At 49.6% G+C, this 11826-nt stretch overlaps 1 protein-coding gene across 1 annotated transcript; it reads right to left on the minus strand.

Moving 5' to 3' along the window:
- Nucleotides 1–7717: 7717 nt before the first annotated feature.
- Nucleotides 7718–10616, minus strand: LOC109749389 (transcription factor LRL1). Its single transcript, XM_020308352.4, has 7 exons — nt 10134–10616; nt 9958–10032; nt 9673–9840; nt 9314–9379; nt 8579–8644; nt 8419–8487; nt 7718–8329 (listed from the first exon to the last, which is right to left on the minus strand). The coding sequence occupies exons 1-7, from the start codon at nt 10497–10499 to the stop codon at nt 7946–7948; spliced, it is 1194 nt and encodes a 397-aa protein (XP_020163941.1). The 5' UTR covers nt 10500–10616; the 3' UTR covers nt 7718–7945.
- Between the last annotated feature and the right edge of the window lie 1210 nt (nt 10617–11826).

The raw sequence follows: 11826 nt of genomic DNA on the forward strand, positions 1-11826 counted from the left end.
CTCGCGGTTCCTAAGGCGCGGGCGATGGACACCCAAAGAGAAGGAACCATCACAGGATCATATCTCCGGTCATCTGCCCAAAGAACCTGCCAGGTATTGGAGAACCTGACGTCCATAGCAGCCATGTAGCGATGGACGTGCTCGTCCTCCTCCCTGACACGGCGATGCACCACCTCCGGCGGGGCCGGCTCCCTCTGCATCGAATGTAGCCCACGCGAACGCCACCAAAGGAGATCAGGGTCGACGACGGGACCCGGGGCCGGGTTCCTCACCAAGCGGCGCGCCCCTGAAGGTAGCACCTCCTAGAGCCAGCCCGGCGGAGCCCAGTCCTGGACATGGGTCCTCTGTAGCAGGACGTCGTCGCGAACGGGTCGACGACGAGGATGCGGGCTGGGCATCGTCGACAACAAATACTATATGCCCGCAAAAAGTAACATTTTTTAATTGATTGGATTGTGATAACTAAAATTCTGTATGCAAATTCTAAATTTTTCTATAACTAAAATTATAAGAAACTAAAAAAAACATTGATCATCGTCTAACAATTTGACATTAATCTAATTCATCTAGCTAAAATTAACATTTCTAAAATTTCTAACATTTCTATATAACTAACATTTCTATAACATTTCTAATACTTCTATAACTAAAAAAAGGAAAAATTTCTAACATTTCTATATAACTAACATTTCTAAAATTTCTAACATTTCAAATATTTCTATAACTAACATTTCTAATATTTCTATAACTAAAAAACAGAAAAAATTTCTAACATTTCTATAACTAAAAAACAGAAAAATTTCTAACATTTCTATAACTAAAAAACAGAAAAATTTCTATATAGCTAAAAACAGAAAAACAATGTGTGTGTGTGTGGACATGGCGGCCGGGGCAGGAGCTCACCGGCGAGGTGAGGCGAGGCGACGGCGACGGCGACGGGCGGCGACGACGGGGATGGCGACGACGGTGACGGGGACGGGGCGGCGACGATGGGGACGGGGACGGGGCGGCCGGGGACGACGGGGACGGGGCGGCGACGACGGGGACACGACAGGGACGGGGACGGCCGGGGCAGCGACGACGGGGCGGCGACGGGGGGCGGCGGGCGACGGGGCAGAGGAGAAGAAGCAGATGAGAAACTGAATTTTTTGAAGTGCTTTCTTATATAGGATGGGCCTTTAGTACCGGTTGGAGCCACCTACCGGTACTAAAGGTCAATTTTGGCCAGGCCAAGCGGCGGGTAGCGACCCCCTTTAGTACCGGGTGGTGGCTCGAACCGTTACTAAAGACCCCCCCCTTTAGTACCGGTTGGAGCCACGACCCGGTACTAAAGGATGTGCGCTGGCGCAGGTGCGGTGCGGCAAGTTTAGTCCCACCTCGCTAGCCGAGGGGCGTCCGCACTGGTTTATAAGCCCGAGTGCGGTAGCTCTCTCGAGCTCCTCTCCAAAGCAGGCCTACTGGGCCTACCTATTCTGTGCTACCCTGTGGGCCTACTGGGCCTATGCGGGCCTGCATCCTGGCCCAACAACAGGTTGGGTGTCTAGTCATATGCAGGCCGCTGTGGCCCAGTTGGTGGGCTTTTTTATTTTCTTATTTTTTTGCTTTATTTATTTTTGACTTGTTTTTTCCTGTATTTAGAGTTTCTTTGTGAATATTTTTTTATTTAGGTACAAAAAATGACAAACTTTCTGTTAGTGCCGGTAGTTTTCAAATTTGAATAGTTTAAATTTTGAATTATTTGAAATTTGTGTGAATCACTAGTTTGTGAATAACTTAACTTTGAAAATACATTTTCCAGTGATTCTTTTTTCTTATGTTTAATATTAGTGTGTTTTATCATTATATTCAATTTGGTAATGCTTAGGTTATTTTAAAAATGAAATGCCTTTGTAACAAATTAGTTTTTATCCGAAATCCTGATACTTCGAAAGAGATTGTCCATTTTGTACACGAAGTGCATCCAGTTTTTGCCGTAACCCTCTCTACTTTTTTGCACATGCTATGTGGGTGAAATTATGATACCATGCCAACTTTCAACCTTTTCGGAGTTCATTTGAAGTGCTTTTCAATTTCAGGGTCATTTAGCTGGAAAAAATCAGTAACTGCATGAAAGAATTTGTTTGCACATAAAATTTCTTCGTGTTTCAAATGCCAAAACACATAACTACCCTAACTATTACAGAGATTCCCTCCTGGGTGTGAAACACAGAAGAAAGTGATGATAGTAAAGCCGATCACATCCCAGATCTTTGGGTGTGAAACTTTTTCTTCGCGTGTGTCCCTTTGCGTCGTAACCATGGAAAATCTTCATCATTTAACTGGATGCTCGGGTCAATATTCACTGTGAATGGAGCAATTGCATCATACTTTTCATAATCTTCTGACATGTCTGTCTTGTCATCCACTCCCACGTTGTTTCTCTTCCCAAAAAGAACTATGTGGCGCTTTGGCTCATCGTATGATGCATTCGCTTCCTTATCTTTTCTTTTTCTCGGCTTGGTAGACATGTCCTTCACATAGAAAACCTGTGCCACATCATTGGCTAGGACGAATGGTTCGTCTGCATACGCAAGATTGTTGAGATCCACTGTTCTCATTCCGTACTGCGGGTCTTCCGTTACCCCGCCTCGTGTCATATTGACCCATTTGCACCGAAACAAAGGGACCTTCAAACCACGTCCATAGTCAAGTTCCCATATGTCCTCTATGTAACCATAATATGTTTCCTTTCCCGTCTTGATTGCTGCATCAAAGCGGACACCACTGTTTTGGTTGGTGCTCTTCTTATCTTGGGCGATCGTGTAAAACGTATTCCCATTTATCTCGTACCCTTTGAAAGTCATTATATTCGAAGATGGTAACTGGGACAACGAGTACAGGTCATCTTCAATAGAGGCGTCATGCATGGCACGTGTCTGCAACCAGCCGGGGAAAGTCCTCGTTTGTTCACGTGTAATCCAGTCATCAGACCGCTCCGGGTGTTTGGAGCGTAGAAAATTCTTGTGTTCGTCCATATACGGAGCCACCAAGGCGGAATTCTGTAGAACTATGTAGTGTGCTTCAGTGAGAGAATGTCCGTCCATACATATTATTTGATCCCCTCCTAGCGTGCCTTTTCCATCCAGTCTGCCCTTATGCCGCGATTTAGGAACACCAATCGGCTTAAGGTCAGGAATAAAGTCAATACAAAACTCAATGACCTCCTCATTTTCATGGCCCTTGGAGATGCTTCCTTCTGGCCTAGCACGGTTATGAACATATTTCTTTAAGACTCCCATGAACCTCTCAAAGGGGAACATATTGTGTAGAAATACAGGACCCAAAACGTTAATCTCTTCGCATAGGTGAACTAGGACGTGCGTCATGATGTTGAAGAAGGATGGTGGGACCACCAACTCAAAACTGACAAGACATTGCACCAAATCATTCTCTAACCTTGGTATGATTTCTGGATTGATTACCTTCTGAGAGATTGCATTGAGGAATGCACATAGCTTCACAATGGCTAATCGAACGTTTTCCGGTAGAAGCCCCCTCAATGCAATCGGAAGCAGTTGCGTCATAATCACGTGGCAGTTATGAGACTTTAGGTTCTAGAACTTTTTCTCTGCCATATTTATTATTCCCTTTTATATTCGACGAGAAGCCAGACGGTCCCTTAATACTGAGCAGGCATTCAAAGAAGATTTCCTTCTCTTCTTTGGTAAGAGCGTAGCTGGCATGACCCTGATGTATGCCGTCTTTTCCGTGCATACGTTGCTGGTCCTCCCGTGCCTCAGGTGTATCTTTTGTCTTCATACACGCCCAAGAAGCCAACCAGGGTCACACAATGATTCTTCATCACGTGCATCACGTCGATTGTGGAGCGGACCTCTAGGTCTCCAATAGGATAGGTCCCAAAATATAGATTTCTTCTTCCACATGGGTGCGCGTCCGTCAGCGTCATTCGGAACAGGTTGTCCGCCAGGACCCTTTCCAAAGACTACCTTCAAATCCTTGACCATATCATGTACATCAGCACTAGTACGGTGGCGAGGCTTCGTCCGGTGATCCGCCTCACCTTTGAAATGCTTGCCTTTCTTTCTTACGGGATGCCTGCTCGGAAGAAATCGACGATGTCCCAGGCACACATTCTTCCTACAATTATCCAAATATATACTGTCGGTATCATCCAAACAGTGCGTGCATGCGAGGTATCCCTTGTTTGTCTGTCCTGAAAGGTTACTGAGAGCAGGCCAATCATTGATGGTCACGAACAACAACGCCTTTAGGTCTTCCTGTGCGTGCTCATCCCACGCACATAACCTGTTCTATTCCACAGCTGTAAGAGTTCTTCAACTAATGGCCTTAGGTACACATCAATGTCTATGCCAGGTTGCTTAGGGCCTTGGATGAGCACTGGCATCATAATGAACTTCCGCTTCATGCACAACCAAGGAGGAAGGTTATACAAACATAGAGTCACAGGCCAGGTGCTATGGTTGATGCTCTGCTCCCCAAAAGGATTAATGCCATCTGCGCTTAGACCAAACCATACGTTCCTTGCGTCACCTGCAAACTCCTTCCTGTACTTTCTCTCGATTTTTCTCCACTGCGACCCGTCAGCGGGTACTCTCAACTTTCCGTCTTTCTTACGGTCTTCTCTGTGCCATCGCATCGCCTTGGCATGCTCTTTTTTTTGGAACAAACGTTTCAACCGTGGTATTATAGGAGCATACCACATCACCTTGGCAGGAATCTTCTTCCTGGGACGCTCGCCCTCGACATCACTAGGGTCATCGCGGCTGATCTTATAGCGCAATGCATTGCATACCGGGCAAGCGTTCAAATCCTCGTACTCACCACGGTAGAGGATGCAATCATTAGGGTATGCATGTATCTTCTGCACCTCTAACCCTAGAGGGCAGACAGCCTTCTTTGCTTCGTACGTACTCTCGGACAATTCGTTGTCCTTTGGAAGTATATTCTTTATCATTACCAGCAACTTTCCAAATCCCTTGTCAGATACACCATTCTCTCCCTTCCATTGCAGCAATTCCAGTGTGGTGCCCAACTTTTTCTTGTCAGCTTCGCAATTCGGGTACAATAATTTCTTGTGATCCTCTAACATGTGCTGCAACTTCTTCTTCTCCAAATCACTTGCGCAGTTTCTCTTTGCATCGGCAATGGCCCGACCTAGATCATCAGCGGGCTCATCTGATGCCTCTTCTTCAGCTTCTTCCCGCATTGCCGACTCAGCTTCTTCACCCATTGTTGTATCATCGTATTCAGGGAACCCATGGCCAGGATAGCTGTCGTCGTCCTCTTCTTCTTCATTGTCTTCCATCATAACCCCTCTTTCTCCGTGCTTGGTCCAAACATTATAGTGGGCCATGAAACCGAACTCAAAAAGGTGGACGTGAATGGTTCTTGACATAGAGTAATTGTGATCATTCTTACAGCCAGCACATGGACAAGGCATAAAACCATCTGCCCGCTTGTTTGCCTCAGCCACAAGCAGAAAAGTTTGCACGCCATTAATGAACTCGGGAGAGCATCGGTCATCATACATCCATTGTCGGCTCATCTTCATTACACAACACCGAAAAGACCAAGTTCATACATAAAGTTCGTACATAAAGTTCATACAACACTTAAATGCAACAAACAAATAACTCTCTAGCTAAAGCATTTAAATGCAATAACAAATGCGATCAAGATCGCAACTAAGATAACAATTGATCCAACAGCATAATGATACCAAGCCTCACTATCAATGGCATATTTTCTAATCTTTCTAGTCTTCAAGCGCATTTTCTCCATCTTGATCTTGTGATCATCGACGACATCGGCAACATGCAACTCCAATTCCATCTTCTCCCCCTCAATTCTTTTCAATTTTTCTTTCAAATACTCGTTTTCTCTTTCAACTAAATTTAACCTCTCGACAATAGGGTCGGTTGGAATTTCCGGTTCACATACCTCCTAGATAAAAATATCTATGTCAACTTGATGGGCATAATTTGTCATAAACACGAAATGCAACAAATAGTTTTAAAAGAGAATATACCACATCCGAATCATAACAAGGACGAGGGCCGACGGGGACGGATATCAAAACCATGGCACTATGTACAACAAACAACGTACGGGTAAGATAATTATACGAGTAACTATATATCCAAATCACACAAACATCAATTTTTTATATAAAAAATTCATGAACAATAGGCTCACCACAAGGTGGTGCCGGCGACGGGACGGTGCGGGCGATCGACGGTGGTTACGACGGAGATTTAGAAGGCACTAAGTAAACCACACCTACATATGCAAACTCAATGTTATTTTTTACCTCAAATTGCATATAAATCAAATACTAGCACATATAATTCCTCCCAAATTACTAAACTCACAAATTAATCACTATATAAAGCATTGCAAGAGCTAATCTAGCAATGAGAGATGAAAGGACAAAGTTGCTAACCTTTGTGATCATTTGAATGGATGGGAGCCTTCAAATCTTGACAAATTTTGGGCAAAATGTGTGATGAGCTCGAAAGGAAGAGGGGAAGAACAGAGAGGAGAGGGGAAAGGGGAAGAACAGAGCGAGCTCGAGTGGACGAAGGGTTTATGTAGGACGACCTTTAGTACCGGTTCGTGGCACGAACCGGTACTAAAGGTGCTGGAGGGGCCCCAGACTGACAACATCCTGCCACCATCCTTTTTAGTACCGGTTCATGGCACGAACCGGTGCTAAAGGTTCGCTACGAACCGGTACTAAAGAGCTCCTCCCGCCTAGCCGTTGGAACCGGCACTAATGGACACATTAGTACCGGCTCAAATTCAAACCGGCACTAATGTGTCTCACATTTGACCCTTTTTCTACTAGTGACTTCATATACTTGGAGAGTTCTACAATAACTTCTTGCGCTTGGGAATTATCACACCGCCAGCTGGACCACGGCCGCCCCATCACCCCAACACTCATAGTCATAGGCCCCAAAGCCGGTCGAATGAAGGCCGGGCACCATCGCCGTCGTCGGAAGGCAGGACAAGAGCCTCCGACCTGCCTCGCCTGCCCGCCAGATCTGCGCCCGCAGCCTAGGCATCCCCCGCCGTCCATGTTGCTCGTCACGCCACTGCTGCACCTGTGCCAACACTCTGGCCCGGGGGAGCAGGCCTACACGACTCGTGCCACACGAGAGAATGTCGTAGGTCGCCCTGCACGTCGCCTCGTATGGACAACACGGGAGGGGCTGATTTTTTCTGTTTTTGTTTTTTGTCTACTGGATCCAAAAATCCTCGACCCCAGCTGGCAGGAACTCGACCAACGTGGGCACCTCGCGCCGATTGATTCTCAATCCACCCCCTTAATCCTCGTCTCGCTCCGTGTCGTGCGAGCAAGGCACGCCCTAATTATTCCGCCGCATTTGTTTACCTCAGCCAGCCAGCCCATCGACGGACGTCGTGCGGCGTTAGTAGCCTGCACATCTCGCCACCATTTTACTCGCAACTAATCACCAGCAGCATCTGAACCATTAATGGCCGCATCAGAAGAGGAATGTATTATCACCGACCGCGATCTCTTTCATGATCGCAGCACGATGCGTCCATCGTTTTTAGGCATATGCCGAGGCTGCAGAGTCAACGGCTGACCTTGTGGGATTAATACTGCTGTGTTTTTGTCAACGTTGAAGTGCAAGACGAAAGGTGGCAGCGCATGAACACCAGAAGCCACTCGGAGAAGATCTTCATGCAAATTCATGGAGGAACGGAAGCGAGATGAGCCTTCTCATGGGAGCTCGCTCGACCATGAACATGCACGTACGTGTGCATGCATGGCGAGTCTGATTTTCGGAGGAAGAAAATTGGAAGGGAAGGAGTATACAGGAGCGATACAAGTGATTATATCCTAATAACATAGATAATGCATGCACGGGTGCACGCTTGTTCCGGCTGGTCAGCTTCACGGCTTCCCGCCGGACGCGGCGCCGGCGTCGACCTTGACGGGCCGGGCGGCGGCGTCGTCGCCGCCGCCGTTCGCGGAGGCCAGCGCGGCGGCGGGGCGGACGGCCTGCCTGGCGAGGAGCGAGGTCGGGGAGGTGGTGGTGGTGGTGGCGGAGGAGATGGCGGAGGCGAGGGAGATGGGCATGAGGCAGAGGCCCTTCCCCTGCAGGTACTGCATGGCCGTGCCCATGTCCTCCTCCATCATCTTGGCCACCTGATGCTCCGTCACCCGCAGCCCGCCGCCCCCTCCACCGCCGCCGCTCTCGCCTCCGCCGTTCGCCTTGGCGGCCGCGGCCGCACCGCTGTTCCCGCCGCCGTTGCTGCTCTTCGCACTGCTGTTCGCCTGCACGTTCGACGTTGACGCGTCTCAGAATCCATCGAGCGACCCGCAAGCAACGTACGTACGTACATATCGATCAGGATTGGACTTACCTCGGATGACATGCTGGCCACCAGCGGCGCCATGCCGGCCGCCCCGCCCAGCCGGCTCATGCTCAGCACCTGCGAGACAAACGTGCTGTCACTTCCACAGATCGTACGTAAGCAGAAGCAGGAAAAATACAGCGACCTCTATCCCCAAGCTCCTCCGTACCTTGACTTGGAGCTGCAGGAACTTGACGTAGTCGATGATCTCGTCCAGCATCGACGCCTTGTCAGTCTGCAAACCAACAACCGATCGACACGGTCATCTCGTCAGTAAACACATTTTGCATTCTATTCTACTACGGCGCAGAGATTTTTACATGAAACGGCTCGATTTCAGCACGATCATGTCCGGGCATTGACCGCGGCCTGTAATTATGACTGCCGGACTAGAAGGGTGTGGCAGATCGAGCAAGACAGGGCATCCAATGCGCCCATGTGCCCATTCACTGCGCGCCACATTTGTCTCTCATCCCGGCCGTCAGCTGCCTGAATTCTTCAGCTAGCCGAAGAGCCAAGGCTGCGTTCGTCCATTTCAAAAGAAGTTATTTGGTCCAAAGTTTTTCCAGCACAAACAAGTCCGGGGGACTCGACACGTGCGGCATCGCCTCGCGTCACGTCCCCTGTGCCGCGCACGCTTCGACGGCGCACATGTCACATCACATCATGGCGTGACCCGTGAGCTAGACGGGAGCGACGCCGCACCCTCGCTCACCAACCGGCCGGCCGGCGTGCCCTCTTCCGCACTGCTACCATACAGACCCACTACAAGCATAAACGGGCCAGCATCCCCCCACTCGCCGGGAGAGATTCCTGGCTTTCTGGCTGATGGGAAACGCAGGAATTTTCTACGTGATACAGTTTGATCGACGAGAGATTCTCGTCGGGGATGTGATTGTTTTACCTTGTTGGCGTTGGGAACCAGCTCCTGCAGCGACTTCATCCGCTCCGCGATCCTCTCCCGCCGGAGCTGCATGCACGCGAGTGGTTAACTCAGGGTAAAAAAGTCGTTTGGATTTCAATTTGATTACAATTTGCAAGCATAGCATAGGCCATAGGAACAAAACAGTTCATGCTTCTTCTGTTATAAAAACATATCAGTGATGCAACAGATCCTAAAAAGATGGATGAAATTTGCAGAGAATATATACGTTGGAGGATGGGAAGACTTTGGGGCTGTTGTCGATGTGCACCAGCATGTCGTTTTTTTTTTTAAATTTCAGAGGGAATGGGGGAGGGTGGGAGTGGGAGTGGCATGCATACACGTTCGGCGATGCTGTGCGGGTCGGTGGCCTGCCCTCGCCTCGCCCGCACGCGCGTCTGCCGCGGCGGGGCTGCGCCGCCGCCGCCGCCGCCAGAGGAAGCGGGCGCCGTCGTGCCCCCGCTCGCCGCCGGCCCTCCTCCGAAGCTCTGCCCCGACATTGATCCTCCCTGCGCGACCGATCAGAGGACAAGTCATTAATGGATGCTGCTTCACACGTACGGCCGTGTACGTTCGCGTATGCACTGGCACCAGCACGCTGAGGCCTGACCGGTGCATGATCTTACCTGGCCAAACGGCGGCTGCACGGCGGCGCCGGCGCCATGCACCCCGAATCCGTTGAACAGCGCGTGGTCACCTCCCTGCATGCACGCACGCGCGCGCACATAACGAATCCATGTCAACGGAAAAACTTCAAGATTGGACTACAGAGAGAGAGAGACAGAAAAGAACAAGATCCTACCGTGCCATTGGGCGACTTGAAGCCGCCGTCCATCTCCTCCCGCGACTGCGGGGGCGACCGGTCCGCGAACAGCGGCAGCGGCGAGAACCCCGTGCCGCCGCTCTCCTCGCCGCCGAGGCCCTGCCGCTGGAGGTCGGTGAGCTGCAGCATGACCGGCTTCTCTCCCCCGATCTGGTGCTGCCGGAGCCTGGACGCGAGCAGCGTCGACTCGTCGAAGGCGCCGAGGTCCTCCGCGCCCGCCGCGATCTCCCAGGGCGACTTCCCGCCGGCGCCCAGGTCGCCCCACGCGGAGGGCAGCGTCGACAGCATCTGGTCGAAGAAGTCGTCCTGCGCCGCGCCGCCGCCGCCGCCGTCGCCGCCGGCCATCGGTCTCGCGCGCGGGTGCCGGCCGGCCGGGCTGCGCAGGGACGAGCTGACGAGTAAATGCGCCCGCGAGAAGGCAGGAAGGATGAGAGTATGGAGGAGGCGAGGAGAAGTAGCTTCGCTACGTGCGCGCCTTTATAATCGCGTGCTACGTGCCAATTTTCAAATGGAAAATTAACTGAACTCAGTTCGTGCAACTCTTTGGCGTTTATATACTGATCTTCTGTCTGCTTTTATTGACTTTGCTCAAGAGCTGCAACTACAGCTGGTATAAACTTGGCATTTGAGTTTTTTTGTGTCAGGGCCAAGCGTTTTTCCCTAAGTGGCGGCTAGGGCATACACCTCCTCTCTATTCTCTAAGCATCACCGGTGTGCCCGTGAATTCGTCTCCCTTTTGCCCATGACGACGAGGGAAATCCCGATGCTTCTGTTCGGCTAGTAGTTTACGTTGGCAAATGATCGACCGGCAAACGATAGCGCCGGTCGTACTGCTCGCTCGCTAGCGACGCACATGGTGAGCCCTGCGCTACGCGTTCCACATAGTCTGCCTCATTCTTAAGGATGGCTGCAAGGCACACGGGGTTGCATAGCACCTTAGTGTCCCAATAGTTATCATCCTAACGAATAGTAGAGAAGAGTATTGTGAGTGACGTTCCGGTCACACACAAGTTTTCACATGTTTTGAGCAAAATAACGGTCTGAAAATCTGCTGATGGTATCATTATTCCGTGAAAAAAATAGCAAAGTGGCAAAAAAGTTGATAGTTGCAGAAAGAATAATAGAGAGGGTAAAAGTAAATACCATAAAGTAAAATAGCTGAAAGTGAACGGTTGTTGTCTGCAATAGAGAGGTTATGTGCAGAGAAACTTCAGATCATGGTGTACATCAAGTGTGCCAGTGTGATGGTAATATCGGTTACCTTGTATTGTGATTCTAGCGCGTAGATTGTTCGTTCTGTAAGCGGTTCACTCTTGAGTAGTCAAACTCCCCTATAGTCGCATAACATGGTCCGTTCCGCAATTAAGGTCATAAGATCGGAACAACGCATTAGGTTTCATGGATCCCAGTTATCTCGTATTGTCTTCGTCCTCATAGACACCAACACCTGTCACCTCGAGGTCACAGAATCGCTAAATAATATGTGTTACTTGCGTAAGTCTTCATATCTTGTTGCCTCGGCCCTTAAATTGGACAACACATATTACATTCGCGAGAGATAAACCACTTACTGAACAATCATAGAACTATTACCACAAATGACGACATATATAATAGGCACAAATGATCCCATCAACCCCTACATCTCCCACGCCTATGGGCAATTACTCGC

The sequence above is a fragment of the Aegilops tauschii genome, chromosome 7 (genome assembly GCF_002575655.3).
Source record: "Aegilops tauschii subsp. strangulata cultivar AL8/78 chromosome 7, Aet v6.0, whole genome shotgun sequence".
In the NCBI taxonomy this organism is placed as follows: domain Eukaryota; kingdom Viridiplantae; phylum Streptophyta; class Magnoliopsida; order Poales; family Poaceae; genus Aegilops; species Aegilops tauschii.